The sequence below is a fragment of the Anas platyrhynchos genome, chromosome 1, assembly GCF_047663525.1.
Source record: "Anas platyrhynchos isolate ZD024472 breed Pekin duck chromosome 1, IASCAAS_PekinDuck_T2T, whole genome shotgun sequence".
NCBI classification, from domain to species: Eukaryota; Metazoa; Chordata; class Aves; order Anseriformes; family Anatidae; genus Anas; species Anas platyrhynchos.
In genome coordinates, this window is record NC_092587.1 from 115,486,257 (window position 1) to 115,509,555 (window position 23,299).

Here is a 23,299-nt window from a genome sequence, read left to right on the forward strand (position 1 = left end):
CCAGTACCTTGCTAGTTTTTGAATGTGTTGAGAAAATGGGGATTGAAGGTTACAGCATGTTTTAGATATGCTATTTTGTTCATCCCATAAAAGCGTTTACGTTTTCATAGCTCAATAAAAGTTGTCATTGTAGAGTAATACGTGCATTGTAGTTGTACACCAAAACAATAGAAATAATCAGAGCTACCTTCATAGAGCTACCTTAATTCTCTCCAAAGAGAATGTTATTTAGATTGCCAGTGTCTAAGGGAGGCAGCAGTGTGGGCTTGTCAGGGACTTTGCTGTGAAAAACAGGCAGGTGTAGCTTCACTCTGAACTTGTAAGAGACAGGTTCGCTCTTCAAAGCAATATAAAACTGCTATTATATTATAGTTGCTGTAGGTTAACTGAAAGTAATAGAGCTTTTACATTCCTTTAGATTTTTTCAATGGTTGGTCCACTGGCTTCTAAAACTCCTTTTTGCACTATAGTGTATAAGTCTGATAAATTTCAGAGATGCCACTTAGTATTAAAAGTAGATGCTTGTGGTGTACTTCAATTAAATCAGATTCCCAGATTCCAGAATGCTATTGGCTTTCTTTTTTTATTTATTGTAATTTATAGTGATAAGCATTTTTTCTCACATTATTATTTTCAATAGTTTTACACTCTTTTTGTAAGTTGAAAATTTGGTAGTGGGGAGATGTCTATTTGCAAAGGCAAACTGATATATAGTTGCCTAATACATGAGGCAAAGTAGTTTTCAAATGTCACAAAACTGCCATCCTTGCAATGCCTGATGTCCTTTCTATAAGGAATCTAATCTAATCAGTCCAAGAAGCCTTGAAATCAAATATTTACAGAGGAAAATGGAAAAGTTATTTGTGTAACAGTTCTTCCACTCTGTAAAGAACAGTGTGGTAAGTTCGGAATACTTTTCACTTTTTGAGAGAATACTTTCCTCCAACAGCATTTATTTGTTAGTATCTGTTAAATTTCTCACACTGCAATGAGAGAAATCTTTTTTTAAGGTGTCATCTTGTTTTTTTTCCTTGCTCACCTCTATTACCTCAGATTCCATATTTGTATAAATAAATGATATACAAATGAACTGTAAAAATCTTCAAAATTCTTGTGTGAAATTTACTTAAGAGTAGCAAATATAGAATTAAGAACCAATATTTTTCATGTAGATTAGATACCCATGTGCAAAACACACCTTAAGGCTTAACCCCACAATTTCCACCGGCATCCAATTCCACCAATAATTTTTGTGTACTGTTGCAATTAATGGATGGCTCTATGATGCCATTAAATCTTTAGCATCATTAACGGGAGTTTATCTACTTGTAAAAATAAATAAAGGCTGTTCGTTCTTCAAAATGCAAATTGGTATTGATCTGCTAACTGGGTTTGAAGTGAAATGTATAAAGTAAATAGAAAGAGGAAGCTTGGGCCATTGATTTGTCCCCAAAAGAAATGGGAAGGAGCTCTTCGCAAAGCATTCACAACCCTATAATATCCTATCACTGGAAGCCAGCTGGCTGCTGCCATGCAGTGCAATACGGTTACTTTTTTTATGGTAGTAGCACCCAAGCGTACTGGCTTGAGAAACCCTAATCTAGTTTGCAGAAGGGACTACATGTCTTTGCCACAAAGCAGAGCCTATTTACACTCTGGTCTGAAATAAGCAAACATAGAAGGGATTGCTGAATATACTGTAAAAGCATAGAGCATAAAAATTTGCTTTTCAGAATTTCTGTTACTAATGATGAAAAAAAGAATAGGAGATAAATACGGAGAGAACTAATAATTTCTGCAGATGAGCTGAGAAACAAGAGTATATAAGGGGTCCACACCAACAAACAGGGGTTTTGTAATAAATTGTGCAGATTATTTATTTTTTTTTAAATTCAAATGCACAGTTCAATGAGCAGATAAGGAATGAATTAATACAGATAAAACCCAAGGAGCTCATGTCTGACTGTAATATAATTTTATTAAATTATAAACAACAAATAGGAGAAGGGAAACGTATTTAATATTTAAATTCAAAATAGTATCTTGGAGACTGATAAACATTTTCCTATTAGAATTTGGTTTTTGTTTTTAAAATCAGCTACCTAGTTTTCACAAAATAAAAAATGATTACCTGGAAATGGGAGCTTCTGAATGAGCATGAGTTCAGTGCAAAAGGAATGGTGGTAACTGTAAAAACTGCATTAATAGCAGTGAAAGAGTAGCTGTAGATGAACTTGAACCTCTTGCAGTGCCTAAGTCATTAGTATTAGGTCCGACTACTACAGAATACTCCACCGTGCATATTAAGTGGCTACAATCCCTGGTGTCTCTTTATGTTAAAAGTTTTCACCTGTTAGTCTGTGTTTACCTGACTTCTATGTCCAATCTTAGATATAGCTGTGCTTTTGTCCTCTAGGTTTACAGGCCTTTTGTTGCCAAATTTTATCTCCCAATGTAGAAACTGACAAGTTGCAATCAAATTACTTTGTAGCCTTCTTTTGCTTAAAAGAAATAGAATACCCACCCTGGATTTGTTATCAGAGTGTTTTCACATCCTTTCATTATTCTCATAATTCTTTCAACTCCTCTTTTTTTTCATCCCAATGCATCCTAAGTATCTTAAATGTCCTTCCTAAAGTTTGTATGCCAGAACAGGACATAAAATTCCAGGAGCAAACCAGATAGAAAGATAATGTGTCCTTTCTATTCACACTTGCTGCCTCTTTAAAATAAATAAATAAATAAATAAAGGACTGCTTACCCATTTTAACCATAGACTTGGAATAGGAGCATATTTATTACCTGGTTTTATTTTTTACTATTATATCACTTATCCAAATCACTGATTTGCAAGATTGGTAGTCCCAATCCAGTTATTTAAGTCTTGCATTCTTTGTTCTTGTATGTTTGGTATGTCGAAACATAGAACTTCTTGGATGCTCTGGCTGAATAATCTGTGGCTCTGAAGCAGCCCCAAGCATGAAATACTAGAGAGAGTAAGGGCTCTGGGTCCCCAGGTGTGTCCCTGTGATTCCCCAGTCTGTAGCATGGAGTACTGAAGGTATAGCAGTCTGGGGTCTGCTGTGGAATGGAGCTTCTGAAACCTTTGATTTGAAGTGATGGAAATTCTGTGTGAAATTAAACACATACACATACTTCATTGTTTTTTTCTCTATTTTCTTTTCTCTTTCTCTCTCTTTCTTTTTCTGAATTCCCTGGAATAGAAACCATACAGCTCACTCAGCATTCAGATATCATCCATGTATTTCACCAGTCTACAGTTGTGTGTTATCTTTATTTTATAAAGACTTCATTCTTCTTGAGTCTCTTAATATAGATGTTAAATAATTTTGGATTATTCAGTTAATTATGAATTCCCATTTACAATTCCAGGTCTCCTTCCTTTTGAGTTTTGTAGCCATTATTTACATGTGCAGGCTGATTACCTTTTTAGCTGTGGCAGTTTTCTGCAGAAAAGCAGCTTTTACAATTACTCTGACTTCAACTCCTTGCTTCTACTACTTTTATAAATGGCTCTGAAAGGAAAAAATTTTGATCAAAAAACTACCCTGGTGAATTAAATTACCACAACAGAAGTGGTATTTTTTTTTGTCTTATAAACAAAGTGAAGGGCGTTAAAATTTTTGCCATAGTAATTTAGAAGTGTGTGGTTGTTGTTTATTTGCTGAAAGTTGTCATCTGAAAGATGCCAGCTGATTCAAAGTGTGTTTGTTATATTAAGTGATCACAAGAATATGGTAGTCTAGCATTTTCTTGAATGTCAGTATACTAAATTTGCATAAAATTACTGGTTTTAGTAATTTTGTGTATGTCATTGACCTGCCTTGACAATCAAAAACTCTGGTCAAGGGAGCATTTCAGTTACGACCTTGAAAAGTGAACTGCATCTAACTATGTCCACTGAATATAACTGATATAAACAGTATAAAAGCAAAATAAAAACTAAATTGTATTCTTGTATCTACTTACAGCATTTTAAATCCTCGTTTACAAAATCTCTTCACCACTTTGCTTTGTTTTGTTTTCCATTCCAGAAAACACTTCCAGCATACATTGGTATCTTGCCAAGTTGTTGTTTTTGCATTATATTTTTCCTCCTCAGTACTGCTGAAGAAATACCAACACAGAGAGTTAATGTTTTTTATTAAGCCAAGACAAACAGTTTGAGCTGCTGCTAATCTAGTGTGCAAGCAGGTGTTCAAAGTGATCTGTTGTTGTAGATACAAAATGGTGCAGTTAAAATTGTCTTGGACCTTTGAGGCACAAGAGATGAAATCTCTGACACATGATTATAGCTTTTTTAAGTTCATTATATTATTCTGTATAGGTATTTCCTTAGTGCATTGTGCTTTGTTTTTGTTACAGAAAAATAATATAGTTATTTAGGAGGGAGATTGTGTCATGAGTCAGAAGAAGTTCTGCATTGAGTTAATAATAATAAGCTCCTTTCTAGATTCATACACCTTTCTGTTAATCTAGAAACAACACTGCTATGGGAAGAGCAGGTTGCAGCCTATAGCATGGGGTTATACAAGAAAAAGCAACCTTGCTTATAAACTTTTTCCCAACATATGCCATATTATTGCCCTTCTCCCCTGAGCCTTCCTACCTGCTCACTCCTTTGTATGTATTAAACAATACCTGATGACTTACTTGTCACAGGAAAAGTAAACCAAAAGGGTTTTAAAGCTTCTCATTTTGCAGATAACCAGTTTATTTAAAATTGTTTAACCCAGGAACTACAGTAATTTTCATAGTCATTTTAATTGTATTTGAAAACAAAGTTAGTTTAGTAGCAAGATGTACAATTTAAAGATCACACATCTGGAACCAGGTGGTTCAGGAGCAGGTGCAGGAAAGAAATTAAGTATTTGTTTGAGAGGAATTTTGCTGAAGATACTTTTCATAATCATGTCCATATGTACTCATGCATTATCTTTAATATTTCAGTTTTAAATGAAGAAAAAAATTAATCAGTTTTTTGTTTGTTTGTTTGTTTTTTCCCTGCAAATCAGTTTTGTTTTGTTTTGTTTTTTTCCCTGCAAATTCAATGAAATTTATACATATTCAGCAACCTTACTTTCCTCCTCTTTAGGAATTTACAATTATCCACATGGTTGGATTGCAGCTCAGTGGCAATGCATGTGAGGGATTTAGCCAGGGTCATAATTTTAGGCTCTTTTTCTCATGAGGTTGCTGTAACAGCTCAGCCCAGTGGGTTTGCTCAGCAGAGTTGGTGGGTCAACTTCTGTCTGAACTCATAGAATTCAATTGGTTGCAACAGTGATCTTGTTGAACCTACCGTAACTGAAGAACATTTGTTTATGAACCTGTTGTAAAAATCAGTTTTTAGCTGATAATAAATTGGAAAGGAGACAGCTACTTTTAAGAAAAATAACATCTTTCTACTTAAAGGATGCATATTTCCAGGTATTTTAGTTTCTCACCCACCCCTCCAGAGTAAAATACAGAAAAATGTTTTTAAAAGTTCAATTCAAAATGTATGTGTTTGGATGTTCTCAATACAGAGAACAATTTACCAGAAGTTCCTAATTTTGAAAACTTTAAAAGCTATCTCTTCCTAGGTGGTTGATTTTCTCTTAATCTTCCTACTCCTCCTAGCCAAAAGCAAAATGAGAAGGTACTTGAAGTCCCTCTGTTTCTTTTAATAAAAAATATTGAATCCAACAGGCATGTATTTATGAAACCTTTTAATTGTAGTATACAGTAGCTAGCACTTAAGAGACTGCAGAACATGCGTGCATGAGTTCCCTAATAAAATTTTGCACAAGCTGTCCATCAATTTATTGCAGAAGTCTTCTGAATAGAAATGGCATCTAATAAGCACTATATAACAGAAGGCAGTTTACAATAGATAAATAGAATCACAAAACAGAAAAACTAGCAGTTAATTACAATTGTATGCATTACAGTATTTAAAGATTTTCTGTCTTATGACTTTTTGTTATGGATATTTATAATTAAACAAAAATAAGTTTACAGAGGAAAAAAAATGAAAATGCAATTGCACAGATTTTAAGGAGGTGTCAGAAATCTAGAGTGTCTGTGTACCACTACAACAGATGGGGTTGGTACATTTTCTCCTTCACAGTGTTTGAAGTCCAACTATGGTTGTGTTTAAAAATGAAGGCTCCCTCTTCCTTTTTATTCTCCATTTTCACAATGGTGTATAGTTTGACTAACAATTACTATAGAATAAAAGTCTAGGAGTTGCTATCCAAGTCCAGTTTAACTTAAGTGCATAGTGAAAAATATTTTCCATACGTGTTTGCAGGATTTTTCTTAGCATTCAAATGATCATCACTTCTCCATGGTCTTTCATCTTCCTTCAAATACTTATAATATAAAAATTCTGAAAGTTGCATAATTTGACTCTGGTCAAAATTAAACACTGGGATATCCCTCTTTGAAAGTGACTGGAGCATTTACTACATTTGTATCTTCTTCTGTAGGTAATGCTGGTCATATTTCACCTTATTTTTTGCCGTCTTATGAGGACATACAAGAGCACTTTGGCCTGTCCTACAGCTTCAAGTCCTTGTTCATTTTCCCATCAATGAACATGGAACCAGGAAATAAAGCCATGCCAATGTCTAAATCCATATATGTGGAAGTGGAAAGAGCTCATCATTCTGCAATAGAAATAGAGCTGCGTAAGCATATGCAGTTATAGAATAATCTGGTTTGGAATTCTTTTAAAAGTCTCCATGGCTATTCAGAGGCAAAGGTGCTCATAAAATGCTTCATGTAGTACAATGCAGGGTAGAATACCCAATTTTGCTGTGGCATCATGAGCACCTAGCTTGTATCCGTTTCTCATGTCAGCTTCCTCTAGTATAAATCAGCTGTAGAAGGCCTTCTGCTCTGAAAAGCAACTGGAAAGAACATCAAGTATCACTAAGGGGATAATGAGTAAAACAAACAGAATGGAAAGTTCTTATCTAGTGTCTTCATGAATGTGAAGCACTGTCATGTGTCAAAGCCACAAATGTGCTATTAGCTGTAGGCAGATATGAATGCCTAGGCACATGTTCAGTTTCTTCCAGTTGAAGACTCATGGTTTTGTGCATCTGATTCAGACTGAAGAGCAGAATTTCTCATGTTCTTAAGCTAGAACAGTGGTTCCAGCCTTTGGCTAGCTTCTGCACTCCTAAAATAAAGTATTTAAATGTTGCTGTATGGCTTCCTTTTTTCTGAATGCAGCACTTTATAACTTCCTTTGTGTTTATTACATTAAATACTGTGGCCAGCAGGCCTAGAGCAAGGATCACGCCATTGTCCTTGACAATGATGAGACCATAGATCCACTATTGTGTTCAGTTTGGGGCCTCTCACTACATGAAGGATATTGAGTTGCTTGACCGTGACCAGAGAAGAGCAATGAAGCTGGTAAAGGGACTAGAAAACATGTCTTACATTGAGTGGTTAGGAGAACTGGGGATGTTTTGTCTGGAGAAAAAGGGGCTGAGGGGAGACCTTATTGCTCTCTACAACTACCTGAAAGGAGGTTCCAGTAAAGAGGGTATCAGTCTCTTACTTGATGAGTGATAACACACGATTTAATGGTCTCAAGTTGTGCCAGGGGAGAATTAGATTAGGTATCAGGAAGAATTTATTCATGGAGAGGGTGGTCAAGCATTTGACCACGCTGCCCAGAGAAGTGGTGGAGTCCCTATCCCTGGAAATATGTAAGAGACCTGTGGATGTGATACTAAAGGACATGGTTTGGTGATGGGACACACTAGGTCTGGCTGATGGTTAGACTTTGTGATCTTGAAGGTCTTTTCCAAACAAAATGATTCTATGATTCAGAAAAGTAGTAATTATGTCACTGCAACTAATTCAGTAACTTCATCTAGACCATGAGTGAACTGTGTGGCATATAAAACGAACAAAAATGGTGAAACAGTTAAGCAATAAGAAGTACATGCCTTACTGCATAAGGCAGTTGAGACAGTTGGAAGTGATTGGGCTAGCCATAAGACTAAAAAGTAAAGCTAGGTATTCCAGCTAGTTTGGTAAAAATCCTAAATAAAACTTCTTTAATATTTCTGAGGCAAAAGGTAAGAGAGAAACAGCATATAATTTTTTTGCTAATAGAAGATGGCATTGTATTATTTTTAGACTAGCATAATCAATATAGAGGGATAGAGGAGCCTCCTGGGTTTAGTCCTCTACTATTGCAGTTAATCACTTTCATTTAATCCTATTCAGAAATTTATAAAACTCCATATTCCAATAGGGCATGAATTGCTGATGATAGGATAAGTGAAAGGTGGTAAACTGTGTGAATGACTGTCTGGTTGTCTTAATTCCAAGAAAAAATGTTGGACAAAGGAGAGGAAAGAGAATAAAATTACAATTAGTCTGCCAGCAGGAGAAAGTCATCACTCCTAGTGACTTTGCCACAGAAAACACACGTATCTCAGAAAGCACTATAAAGTGCATTAGGATAACATTCAGGCTGGGAGGGACTTCAGGAGGTCTCTACTCGTCTTCATTTTAAAGCAGAGCTGAGGTCTGACCTCAGCTCTGAGGTCAGACCAGGCCATTCAAAGATTTGCCGAGTCAGGGCTTGAAAACTAATAAAGATGGAATTTGCATGAACTCATGGCCAACCTGTTCCACTGTTTGGCTATCCTCATGGCCAAAAAAGTTGGAGGTGAGTGATAATACAGAGATTTCAGCAACGACTGAAAGAATAGTAACTTGTCCAGATTTAAGGCATAGTTTCTGTTGTAATATCACTATTAAACTAAATTCGTCTTGTGAAAGTGTCTCAGTAATCTCACGTTTGTTTTTTCAGTTCTAGATTCTCGCTCCTTTGAACTCAAGAAAGTACAGCTTCTATACTGACTTCTGTTTAAGCATATTGTTTGTCAAATAGTAATATTTTGTATCCTCAGGAAGGAGTGCTAAATTATTTTAATTATACGGAATAATACCTGTATTCTTCCCAAGGAATATTATCCTTGTCACAGATGAGAGAATATTTTCTGATCTGTACATTTTTTCTCTTTGAAAGAATTAGTTAATACCATGAGTTTTCTCTTCTTGTGGAACTGGTTGCCCAAAATGAAATTTGAAGGTGTTGGATATGGGAGATTTTATATCTATTTCCATATACTCTGTAATTTTTATTAAAATTCAGAATTGCTATTGCAGCAAAGCAAAACACTGTAGAGATCAGTTTATAGGTCATCATCATGAAGCACAATTGAACTCCTCTGTGGAAAAAAAATAATAATTAAATTTTATCTGTTATCTTCTTTTGCATCTGAGCATGAGGGAAAAAATGGCCTGTTATAATTCCTTTCCATGATGAAGCTGGGGAATTCTTCAAAAGTGAGAGAATTACTGTAAAGGTCATCTAGTCCAGCTCTGCCAGCATAGATTTATCCCCTATTTCATATGATATAATGCTCTGAAAGTGTAATTTTACATTGTCAGGAGATGTAAATCTATTGACTAATAAATCTCCCAGCTCAGTACATTTCCTAATTTCCTTTCACATCCCCATTCTGTATTTTTTCTGTTATCTGTTTCATTTAATCATTCCTTGTTGCATCCTACTTTTATTATGTGATAGAAGACTTCTACCTTTGTATGTATTAACATTGTTTGTACACCAGTAATTTATATTAACTGTAGTTGATATAATCACAATAGCACAGTTGAGAGATTTTTTAATGCAGAAAAAGTGATTTAGTCCGTTGGTTATTCTCCTTTGATAAAGAGATTAAGCATGGTATGTTGTAGCAAAAAAGTGGCAAAAAAGTTAGGCATTGTACAGAGTGGACTCAGCATGAGTTATTACTGCAATATGGTGGGGAATGTTACATGTATGACAAGTTAGATCTGGGTCTTGACTTCTCTGTGCTCCTTTTTTGCAAAAGGGAAATATCAGGATTATGAAAGCAGTGGATCAAGGACGTTGACTGGTGTGTGCCATGAAATTTGACATTATAGAAATCTTATACTCTGAACAGTGAAAATGTTGTTTGAATTAAGGGTGAGCAGATTCCCATTTCAGAATACCATTTGATCAAAATGCTTTGACAAGCAGCACAATTGTCTCCAAACCAGTGATTTTTCAAAGTAGTGGTTTTGACTCAGCAGGAATCTCTGCCCTATTCCTCTGCCCCACTTACATTACAGTGGCCCCTTCAAGCCTAATACTGACAGAAAACGTGGGAAGTTGTATGGTTCTACCTAGTAGGAGAATTGATCTTTGCAGCAGTGTGGCTCCTGAACAGAAGCTATTTTATAAGATGTTTCTGTTTTACTGGAAAGAAGTACTTGTTGCTTAGTGCCTGATCTGTTAGTCAGTCAATCCATCTGTTACTGTACTGTGGAGGAAAAAACCCTCATATTCTTCATATAACAGTGACTGCTTTTTGTTCACTTGTGAAGTATTGTCCGATTGTCCCTAGTAAATAATATTTCTAACACTAATGACTGCTGACTTCAGAATGAAGTGTAAAACTAATTTTTTAAGTTGTTTTGTACCCATAAGGTCACAATGGCCAGCATAGAATTAAAAAGACCTAATGTTACCTTTCCCTACCTTCCAAGAAGTGCTGTTTCATCTTATGTTCAGAGGAAATCTCACTAAATTCCAGCAAGTTATGTGACTTTTATCCTGCAATGGACTGTTATTTTTCTACCTTAATTCATAGATGCAACCAACTGTTGGGCATGAGTTTTAACAGAATGTGCAATGGCTACAGTACAAATTACTCTTTCCCTCATTTCCTCATGGAAACTTCCACTCTGTTAAATATTATGTTATTTCTAGGTAGTCAAGAGCTACCTGGATTCAGTACTGATGTGTAATTATTACTACAGTTAATACTGCAAGCTATTCCTGGTAGCATGGTGCCACAGATAAAGAGGCTGAAAGCACTACTTTCTGGAAATGTCATTTTAGTCCTGAAGGGTACAAATTGCAGGGATATCTCCAAGCCTTGAAAATTATTATAATGACTTGTCCTTAACAGTAATGTAACCAATAGATAATGTTTTCTCCTGATGAACAGTACAAATACTTCATTACTGAATAAGAGCAAATTTGGCCTTGTATGCTTTGTCTTCTAAAGATGATCAAAAAAGCATTTCAGTGACTGTCTTGCGTATCTTCTTTGCTAATGCTGCTTCTTTCACACACACCTATGCACCCATTTCCTGTTCCACTAAAGTCTTTGTAACCTCCTAGTTCCAGAAATGTACAATTTTGTTTTATTGACTTTTTTTCACCAAAAACGTAATACTATTGAAAGTCAAAATGAGTTTTCAGTTTCTTTTACTGGAAGAATATTATGCCTGAGTGCTAACAGAGACTTGTAAGAGTTTATATTCCTTGAAGCAGTTCTGCCCTCGTTCATTACAAGGTACCTCCATCCCCTGCACCTTTCTCTGTCGCACAGCCAGACCGAGCAATAGGAAAGAGAGATCATGCATAAGGACATACTCAGAAGTGTTTCTAACAGCTCCTGCAGAAGCATCTGTGCATGTACTCCTTCCACAAAAAGCATCTAGGTGTAGGGGGCAATCAAGGTTTGTTTGACTGATGTCTGCTGGAGGAACAACACTGCAGGGCACAAGCAGTCCATGAGGTTTTTGGAGTACGCATGTGGTGGGCTCTTCTCACTGATGCTTCGTGAAAGGACAAGAGGCAATGGACAAAAACTGAATTACAGGAAATTCCATATAAACATAAGAAAAGCTGTTTTTACTGTGAGGATGCGTCAGCACTGGAGCAGGTTGCCCAGAGAGTTTGTGAAGTCTCTGTCCTTAGAGATATTCAAAACCCATCAGGACACAGCCCTCAGCAACCTGCTCTGGATGACCATGCTTTGGTCAACAGGAGATGATCTTCACAGGTGCCTCCTTCCTCAAGCATTTTGTGATTCTCTGACTGGTCCTTTCAATTCAAAAAAAGATTAATCTGGGAATTACTGGGGAGTAGAAATAAAAATAAAGGGTTCAGTACTATTCTGTAATGGGTTATGATTAAGTTTCTTTTTCCTGCTTAAATGAATGCAACAACGAACACAGAATGGACGCAAAATGGAACAACTGATGCAACTTGGACATTTGCCATTAAAGAATATATTTTTTCTGAAGTCTTCCTAGATTACTTACTGGATTACTTCCTAGATTGATTACTTCCACTAGTGTGGGAGGTACGAAACTTACATGTTTCAGAGTAGATGCAAAGCAGAAGAATGATCTCAGAATAAATTATTCTAATTAACAGCACTTGTCTAGCTGAACTTTTTATTCTCATTTGCTTCAGGCAGCTATGACAGTGCCTTAGTCCTTGTTCTGTTGGTATAAAATACAGTGGAGGAAAATGTTTGATCATATCAAAATCATTTAAATTTTATTATTGTCCAGAAGTTTTACTGCTGCTTTATTTCAGTTAGAGAGTCCTATGGCTTCATGGCTAAAAGGAAAAATTTTTCCTGGTGGTAGAAATTAGGACAACGATATTTTCTTGCAATGGCCTGAAGATTTAAAAACAAAATAAAAATAAATAAAGTTTAATTTGCATAAGTTTTGCATGTGTTGTGCTAACAACTTTGTCAGGCTAGTGCAAAATATCCCTTAAATGCAACATTTACCACAGAATACACCAATATTACATTAAAAAAATTTGGAATGGGAGAATGAATAAGAATCCTTCAACAGAGAAATCTGTGCTTACTATCAGATTTCAGACAACCACAGTTCTGTCCTTAGCTAGAATATTCTTCTTGGAGAGGTGGCTATAATAAAAGTTATATGAAAGGATTAGATGTCTTTGATTTTATCAGCCTTTGTAGACTCAGTAATAAGGAGAGATTCCTGCACAGGCGATATAACCGTATCAGGACAGACATCAAGAAACTGGGCAGCTTCAGTGTTGATGGCCATGTTTAACAGTAAAAAACTCTTTAGCATGTTTCTGTCAAGACACATACTGTTTATCCTTGCAGTCACTAATAAATTGCACGTGTTATGATGTAATGGATGGAGCTCCAAAAATACAGGAAGCCAGTCAGAACTGTAACTATGCATGATAAATGGTATAGCCGTGTACTGTAGCTCTTATACTTCTTAGATGCCTTTCAAAAGCTTCTGTGTGAAAGGGGTAGAACTATGAATAGGAATAGGAACATGAGTTGTAGGTTAAATGTAAAAAAATCTTGTTGGCAATGGGCTTTTTGGCTGCTGCCACAAAAACTAATGCTTTACCAACTTTTTCAAATATGCATTCATTTGGTCTTAACATTGAAAGACCTTGCAAAGCAGCACAATTCTTATTATGTTATATGTTATTATAGTAATTATTTTTCTTATTCTTATTTTCTTACTGAAAAAGTAGAGGAGGAGGAGGAAAATAGGAAAACATACCAAGCCCATTCTGGGATCTGTTCTCCCACTGACTGTTCGTATGTCTGAGCCTCACAACCCATTTGACAGGACCAGTGATTCATGCTTCTCTCTGAAGTACCTGCCATTTAAAAGAAATATCCACAGGATATTTAGTAAAAGGATTCTGGCTTTTTGACATTTTGTTTGTACTACAAAACTTCAAATTTAAAAGTCTGTTCATATATAATGTTCATATTGTGTTTTAGTATTAAATGTCTTAGCTAGAACCTCAGTGAATGCTCAGTGCATGTCCTTTTAAATCCAGCCATGATATTTTATTATAGAGTGTGCTCAAGAGCACAGAGCTGTGAAGGGAAAGAAAAAGTATGTATTACCAAAGCGCCAAAAGATCAAGATTTGATCCAATAAATTTTCCTTTGGGGAGGTGAGACTGAAGGTTTTGGGGCATTGTTAATCCAATGTGATGTCTTTTGCCTGTAAATCACTTTTGATTCCAACTTGCTACAGATTTATGAATTACTCATGTATGATGACTGTTTTGTGATCAGCTTGTGACTTGAATTTAGGAAATATTTCTGGCTTTCCTTTCATAAATTCACCACTATGCTTTTGTATTAGATTTTCTCTCATATTGGCCATCCTATTTACTGTATTTGCATTTTACCTATCCCTCCTTTTAAAGGCATTTTGTAAACTAGAGCTCTTGTAATGTATTAAAATACTTTATTTGCAACTTAGTGCTACTAGATGCCATTTTTGGCATCTAAATAGTTTGTAGCCACAGATAAGTTAGACCATGTTGAATATATGAGAAGTTCAAAATCCAGAATGCAAATGAAAAATGAACAAATAAGCAGCAAAATGCAAGATGAAAACAGAATACAATAGGATTTGTACAGTCAGATACAGTTAGTGAATACAGGAATAGTAGCATATCCTAAAACATCCCCCATGACCGGACATGATTAGATTTGCCAAACTCAAATATACTTTTTTTTTTCAGATGTTCTTTCTTTTAGCAGTCCCTGAAGTCCAGTCAACACACAAAAAAATCCTAGATAGGATCATAAAATTATTAAGGTTGGAAAAGACCTCCAAGATCATCTGGTCCAACTGTCCCCCTACCACCAATATTACTGCTAAACCATGACCCTAAGGACCACATCCAGCCTTTCCTTTAACACCCCCAGGGTGTTAAATAACTCCACCACCTCATCAGTAAAGGTATTAAAGAAGATGGTTCCCAACACCAACCCCTGGGGAACACCACTCATGACCAGATAGATTTCACTCCATTCACCACCACTCTCTGGGCCTGGCTGTCCAGCCAGTTTTTAACCCAGCAAAGAGTGTACCTGTACAAGCCATGGGCTGCCAGCTTTTCCAGGAGAATACTGTGGGAGATCATGTCAAAGGCTTTGCTGAAGTCTAGGCAGACTACATCAACAGGCTTTCTCTCATCCACCAGGCAGGTCACCCAGTCGTAGAAGAAGATGAGGTTGGTCAGACAGGACTTGCCTTTCATGAACCCACGCTGACTGGGCCTGATCCCCAGACTGTCCTGCATACATTGCATGATTGCATTCAAGATGACCTGTTCCATCACCTTTCCTGGCACTGAGGGCAGCCTGACAGGCCTGTAGTTCCCTGGGTCCTCCTTACGACCCTTCTTATAGATAGGTATCACATTAGCAAGTCTCCAGTTGTCTGGGACACCTCCAGTTGACCATTTCCACTGATAGGTGATGGAAAGTGGCTCAACAATCACATCATAACTTGGAGCACAGACTTTCCCCATCCCACTTTTTAGTAGGTTCTCTGTATTATTTCAGCTGTAGGTGATAGAATCACAGAATGGTTGAGGTTGGAAGGGACTTCTGGAGATCTCCAGAGAAGGAGACTCCACACATTCCCTGGGCAACCTGTTCCAGTGCTCTGTCACCCTCACAGTAAGCTGTGTAGTAAGCATGTTTCATCTGACCCTTAGCCTTGATAACTGATTCCTTCAGAACATTAACTCATGCCTCATCTTCTCTCTCCTATGCTAATAAATTCCTCTCTGGGCTCAGCTGTAGCTCTTGTTCTAAAAAAAAGAAAAAAATCCTTGCAGGTGCCCTGTTTGGACTCAGATAGCTTAAAGACCTAGCTGACTATAATCGTTTTGCTTGTTTTGAGAGCTAAACTTAAGAGGTCAGTACTTGGCCTTGCTGCAAATGAGTTATCTATTGTGAATGCAATTCTATTGCTAACTGGCAGCAGGTTTCAAGTTTCATGAAATCCCAGAGGTCTTCTGTCATGATACCTTTGTAACAAAGTCCTTGAAAACTATGTTTTGCATAAACATACTTGAAAATGTTTAATACTACCTATCTTTAGCTCTTAATGGAGACTAAACAAGATGATGAACAAAAAGATTTAGCAAAATGCCATTGTTGGGAATACATGACTCTTAAGTATGAGTTGTTAACAGTGATGGGTAGTATGACAATAAGTAGACTTGAATTTTTCCCCTTTTTCACTTTTCATCTCCAAAAATTTTGGATCTCAACCTACCAAGTACAGAGAAACTTATATGTAGTGCATCAACACTGCGAAAACAGAACATTGTCAATGTAGTCAAATTATTGAGTGTGAGAGATTGATCAAATTGGTAGCACCAACTGCCTTTTTTTTTTCCAGATACTGACTTTTCTATCTGCAGCAGAAAGTTGCAATAATCAGAAATGTTGCAAGCTACTCTGCTCAAACTAGAGCAAGTTATCTTAGAGTGACAGAGAGGAACCGTATGACTGTAAATAGTTCCTTAATGCCTAAATTTGCAGCTTGAGAAAAATTGGTTTTGACTTGAGCCTAAAAAAAAAAAAAAAACACTAATAAAGACACCTGCTGTTTTCCTTCTCAAACATAATGAGCTTAGATGTAGGTAAGAGTTGGAGACTGTTATTGCCATAACCTGGTACTCTCTTCCAACTTTCCAAAAATGACTAAGTGGAGAATCCCTGAGAAAAATGTGAAGAAAGAAATAACTAAAAGAAGTTTTTATGATCCATCAGATTGAGCACTATGCTCTGTGGACAATACAGATCTTCAAATAAATTTCATTTGATGTCTTTTGTAGTAAAGCTACATATTCCATAACCATGAAAGGGTCCATGTAATTATTAGAATATATCTATTTTTTGAACATGGATGTCATATTCTATTGGTCACAGATACACATATTAGCTCTTAGAGAAGCTTTTATATAAGTATTAGAGGAATAGTTTGACCCCAAGTATTTGGACTTCTTCCTCAGATTCTTGAAGTTTGGTGAAATAACCAGTTCCTTCAAATCAATTGTTTTGATAACCATTTGTTTTCCATTTGTCTTCTACTTTTATTTTAGGTTCAACTGTAATAGAAATTTTCTGTCATCACAGTTTATCATATATCCATCTCTATAGATAGCAGTTTTGCTCTGATTTAATATTGATATTGGAAGATCAGTTGATTAACTTTCCTATTTGTCATGAAACCAATAAACCAATTGAAATTTAAATTATTTAACACTTTTATTTAAATAAGTTTTCCAAATAGAGAGCTATCAAATTACTGCTAAGTAGTCTATAATAAGTATTCATATTTTCAGGCTTCTGAATGTTAATGACTTGCTTTCAGTTTTGCTTCCCTTCTGATCAGATATGCAAGTGTCTTGGTACTAATCAAGAAACTGAAAGCAGATTTTGAGAATGAGAGAAAAACCTGATATTCTCATTTCTTGAAAGCTTTCTGCTGTACGTAGTATGATGCTGATGTGTGATTATGTACCTGCTGATTTTGCTACGACATCTATAAGTGATTTTTTTTTTTTTTTTGCTAAAGGAATAAACACAGTTACAGGTTGCTGGTAACCTCTTTTTAAGAGTGTGAACCTCCACCTGGAAATTTTTGACTCTACAGTTACATTACTATGCTATAATCCTAACAGCATGGAGAGGTATACCTTAGGGCAGATTGCTATTTACACCGGTGCAGTTTTCTGATGGGCTTTCAGAACTCTGTCAATCATTTTGAAAAGTGTGAAAGTAAATATAACCCACATAGCAAGTTTGGTAATGAAGAGTTGCAGGAACAGAGTAGCTGTTATGACTCTTGAGTGCATAATGAAATCTCCAATGGCTGATGGGATATGCAGCCAAGCCCTTGGAACAGGTCAGACAAATACCATCTAGAAGTAGGCTAGCACCTTTGTCAAAAAAAAAAATAAAATCTGTTTTCCTCTTGAAATATGTATGCTTTAGAGTCTGCTCATATTGCAAGCAAATATATATGTATATAAATAAGATTTTCTTATACTCTTCTTAGTGTTCATTTGTCAGAGAGTTTAGTTTTGGTATATTATTAAGTACAACAGGCTCAAACAACACATATTACAGCATAAAATTATTACATTCAAATAACTGAGGCTCAGGGTAATCAAGGGTGTTTTCCATCAAGTGTTATCTTGCTTTTGGGTAACGGAAAGTATTTGTATTTTTGGGCAACTGAAAACATGTCATTCAGAATATGAATAAACAGTTGTCAATTTTCTTCAGGAATGAAAGTTTCCATTTGGGTTAAGAATCTATTTCATCTTTTCAGTGGTAGTTTTTTTTTTTCCATATTATTTGTTATTTTGAGTTACTAACAACTTTCTTTAGTATAGAACACTGTTTCCATTTAATTTTATTCTTGCTTTCAGAATTAGTATGCGAGATGAATTCTTGGAAACTGGGACAAGATGCATGTGAAAACAGTTGCTCAAAGCTCAGGTTTCAGAATCAAAATGCAGTTTACATACATTGTAATCCAGCTTTGTGGGTGGGTGACTGAGCAGTATCTTGCAGCAAACTTTCTTTAGTACAGCTAAATTTATAGTTTTGGGGTGAATCCATATTTTTTAGAGTTTGTGGCATTAAAAATAATTATTTATGCTATTTCCATACTTGTCACATCACAGAACTAATCTGTAAAAAAGGAACTATTATGGTAGCCAACATCAGGACAGGTGACTTAAAGAGATTGTGGAGTCTTCCTACTTGCAGATAGTTGGATCCAGGCTGGAAATGATCCTGAAGAACATGAACCATCATTGGCACCAACTGAAAAATAAGCCTTGCTCTTAGCAAGTTGTAGGATAAAAGCTCCAGAAGTCCCATCCATTCTGTGATTATAAATGGTATTGAGAAGGTAGCCTTATTCACTGTCTAGTAACTAGGGAGAGACTGTAGATAAGTATGTTGCATTTGGTGACTTTCCAGAATAAGCATTTTTAGATTTCACCTTCACTTGGTGTGTTGGTATTTTGGTTTGTTTTGGTTGGTTGGTTGTTGGTTGTTTTTTTTTGGGGGGGGGGGGGAGGTTAAAGGGGAGTTACATATCATATCAGTTTGAAAGTGAAATGTATTAACTAATGCATACTGCTTATAAATTTTTCGTTTTAAAAAAATAAAAAAGCTGGTGCTGGTTTTCTTCGTAAGAAACCAACATGAAGCCTGAAGCCTATATAAAATAAGCTAAGTCTAATCCAGAAGCCAAAATCACTGAAGCCATTTGCACAGCTCACAGGAATTTTGCTCAGTTGGAGATTGTGTCCTTATCATTTTATTTAATGAGCTAATGTAGAATAGTAACTGAATTTAATAAAATCTTTGTTTTGCAATATGATGTAATGCATGGAAAAATGGCTGGATGTCTAAATTATGTGCTGTCTTCCTATAAAAAAAAAGATACCCTTTCATTACCCTTTCTTCCCGAAAACTGTGTCAGGAGTTGAGCAATACAAGCTCACTTTTGCAGGTTCAGTTTGCAGACAAAATGTTTAAAGAGAAGATAATGTTCTCATATGCTTTCAGAATCACTTTTAAGAAAAACAAGCAGAAGTTTGCATTTTTCTCCTTTGGCACAGTGAAAACATTAGCACAGAATAGTCAAGCAGCAGAATAAACCTGGTCTGCTTTTTTAAAGGAGGAGTGCCGAAGTTTTGGTTTCGTGCATGCATGCGTGTGTGTTTTAGCAACTTTCAGTTAGGTAAGACTTTTGAAGCATCTAGGAAAAATTGAATTATTTACTCACTTCTGCCCCGTAACTCTGTTATCCCTCAATGAGCCATAAAAGTACCTCTTAGTCCTACATGGTATAGAAATATTTCGTGTGACATAAGCTGGGACAACATTGCTGTCTCAGCTTATTGAGAGATGCGTTGAGTGAACTGTTACCAGTAGCAGAAGAAAAGGACAAGAGCCAGGGAAGAAAACAATTGCTCTCTTTTTTTTTTTTCTTCCCAGTGGAGGCCTATTTTGATCATCTGAGGTGGCAATAAGTTGTGTAGCTCTCCTCAGATGCAGCTAACCAGGGTTCAGCATGTCTACTGAGCCAGTTAATTTCTTGATATTACACTTAATTATCGTTGTATTGCTGGTAATTTATCACCATTAACATGTTAGTATCTGCTGCTTGGGAATGCTGCAGCTGTGCGATTAGAGACATCCCTTGGAAGCTCAGCCTCATACTGCTGCATGTGAGCTTAGGTGCTCAGGAAATGGGGAGGAGAAAATGAAAAGAAAAACAGCTCTTTAAATTGAAAAGAGTCTTGTAAGGTGAGCTGAGGGTTTGTCTTACCAGTTAGGAACAGGATTCAGGCTTATGGGACTCTCAGTGCTATTGCTTAGATTTATTTTTTAACAAATGGCAGAAAAGCTTTGATATTTGTATTGATTCGTGGTAAGCTGAAAGGTTTTAATGCTTAGTCACTATAATGTGGTCTTTTCTTAGTTTCAGCACAAATACATTTGTCTAACTATATACAAAATTAAAATTCAGAACAACTAAAATGGTGTCATTAAATGTCCAAAGTGATTAATTACAGATTTTTTTTTTAATTCACTGGAGCGATAGTGATTATCTGCCTTTGTACTTTTTAACAGAAACAAACATGAAATGTGTTAATATGCATTGCCATTTTTAATGTTACAATCTTAAAGAAATAATTTCCATCCTATCTTATTTCCAAGTCAATGAGTTAGTTCACAGAAGTGGATCAACTGGAGTGAAATACTTTTAGTCAAAACCTGGTAAAAAAAGTATAATATATATATGCATTTTCTATTTCAAAATATTGTTTTGGAAGACACCTTCCCAGTTGTGATTAACCAGAATTTTATTGTTATCTTTGAAAATACTAGACTTGCTTCTGACCTAAATATCTGATGTCCCAAAGACCATCATACCACTTCCTTCAAACCTACATTAGGCAGTGAACTAAAGCAATTATATCAGGAAGACCACAATTAGGCCATCTATTAGAAATGCAAGAGCTACATAGCTTCACTGTCATAGGAAACAAAAAAAAAAATCTATTCTTATTAACAGAATGAGAGATGACTTACCATTTTATAGAGAAATTTCAGTTGTTAATGGCAAACTAATTTGTGGCCTATTTTAATATTCTTCACTGTGTGCTTTTGCTTTACAACTGTAAGAATGTTACCTTTTTATGACCAAAGTTGCCAGGTTTCTTAAGCCTAGAAGGCTGTTGGTTGAAAGTGTTAAACAGTGATGGCTTTAGTGTTTGCAACATTGCACTGCTTTTATAATAATCATATGGTTGAATATAAGCACTCTATTATCACTTCTTTTGTTTTGATTTTCTTGTAGACATTTCAGCAGTCTTCTCTACAGCAGAAAAGTAAAAAGAAGAACAAAGGTAAAAATTAAAATTTTGATTATAGTTTTGATGTTATTGGTTGGAAGGGAATTGAAAGCATGAGTGTGTACATATGCCAATACTTCAGAACTATATTAGAACAACTAGAACTTGTTAGCTCCAATCAAAAGTATAGTTCAGTTGAACACATATTGACTTAATTGAACATCATATTGAGAAGCTGTTGTCCATTACCAATGTCTCATAATATCCCCTTACCTTATAAGCATATAACTACTGATTTTTTAAATTTTTTTTAACATGTAGACTGTAGTATATTTTGGGGCCAGGGCTGTTTTTGCAGCTGTGTGAGGATAATGTGTCAGTGCAGCCATTGCTCATTACCTTATCTGTCTGGTAATTATATCTCAGTAAACTGTTTTCCTTTGATGTAGAAGTACAAAGGCCTTAGCAAATGTTTAGTTGCAAAAGGAGGTACAAAGAGAGATTTCTGAATATCCATCAAGTATTTACATAGTTTTATTTTACAAGACTATTAAACAATTAGTAGCTAGGTGTGAAATTACATGAATTTATATGTTGTGTGCTTTGATGTGACATGAGGTATTAATTTGTTGAAAATTATAAATAACCATTTTTCTTAACTTAAATATCTTGCCTTTCTTTCCTCTACATCATCTCTTTCTGTATTGCTTTTTCTCTTTTTGTCTCATCTATAGAATATGAGCTCTCTGGGTTGCTGAACCTGCTTTGTTTGGGTTTGCTTTGTTGTTTCTTGTGTTGTTTTTTTTGTTTGTATGTTTGTTTGTTTGTTTGTTTTGTTTGTTTGTTTGTTTTTTAAGGTATCTTTGTGGCCCAAATGAAAGGTTTGTTGTAATTTAATGATGGCATATCGAAGTTGAAAATTTTAATTAATTTTCTGAACCAAGTATGTAGTGCTTTATGGCTACCTGGCTTGTTGATTTAGTGGACAAGCCAAACACTTTCACATCAACTCATTGTTATTTTCAGCTCCTATTCCTGGTAAAAGCAAAAGACGGATCTCTTGTAAAGATCTTGGCCGAGGAGACTGTGAAGGCTGGCTTTGGAAGAAGAAAGATGCCAAGAGTTATTTCTCCCAGAAATGGAAAAAATATTGGTTCGTCCTGAAAGATACATCTCTGTATTGGTATATCAATGAAGAGGTAAGCCTATATGCTCAATGCTTCATCAAATCCCCTGTGCAGTGCTATTGACATGGTTTTGTGGAAAGCCAGTGCTTTGAGTTCTTATACATGCAAAAAAACTTTATTCACCCAAATAATTATACTGATATTAATTAAATTACCATTAAAATCTAAGGAGATTTGGTCCTTCAAATTTATCTTTTACTACGAGGAGAAAAAGCATACTTTTCAGTGTCCTGCTCTCACCATTTTAGAATAAATCTATCCTCAGACCATTGAAAGGGAAAAGGTAGTTATTTAATCTTGTCATTCAAGCTTAGTCATGAGAGTATAAACTTTAATGATGTGCTGCCTAGTGTTCCTTGTTTATGTGTGCCAGTGAAATCATCAAAAGCTCTGGCAATTACAGATGCTTTTGTTTTTTCAGTTGTGTTCTCCTGTTGTTCCTTCTTTGTGTATTTGTTATGATTTCAGTGCTCATGTACATTGAACTTAGGATCTCCAGAGCAGCCCAACTGAATTGTGTACAGCTTTGATTGTACAACATGTTTTGCTTTGTACATGCTTATCTATATCAGCTTTAGTAGAAAAGTCTTTTGCCAGTCAGGTAGAAAACTTTAATTTTAAACCCTGCTAGTCTCATTAGTAAGTATCCTGAGATAAAATCATTGCCAACCTGTGAATGCACTTAGTCTTGGACTGCCCTACTTGTTATTTTAATCATTTGTTATTTTAATTTTGCTTTTGTGTAATTTTTTAAAGCATTTTGATCACAGACTTCTCCCTATGTAGATAGAAAGCAAGTTGTACCACAAGTTGCTACTGAAGCCTGTTTTCCCGCACACTCATTGCATTTGTGCCTTCATCCCAGCTTCAGATCAGTAACCCTAACTCCCTCCTCCTCATCTTCCCTCCTACAAGGTCTTCATCAGAGCAGAAATTCATAGCTACAAGAACATTGACTGACCAGTCTGAGGCCAATGGGTCTAGGGAACCATTGAGTTGCATGCTGCTGTCCATTGGAGAA

General features: G+C 35.8%; 1 protein-coding gene across 11 annotated transcripts in view; it reads left to right on the top strand.

Annotated features, from left to right (window-relative positions):
* CNKSR2 (connector enhancer of kinase suppressor of Ras 2) overlaps nt 1-23,299 on the top strand; it is a 218,705-nt gene that overhangs the window by 139,296 nt on the left and 56,110 nt on the right. For all 11 annotated transcript variants that reach the window (XM_027449077.3, XM_027449080.3, XM_027449078.3 and 8 more), the window contains 2 exons: nt 21,097-21,145; nt 22,118-22,290. In XM_027449077.3, the coding sequence (XP_027304878.1) occupies nt 21,097-21,145; nt 22,118-22,290 (222 nt within the window). The remainder of the gene's footprint in view (nt 1-21,096; nt 21,146-22,117; nt 22,291-23,299) is intronic.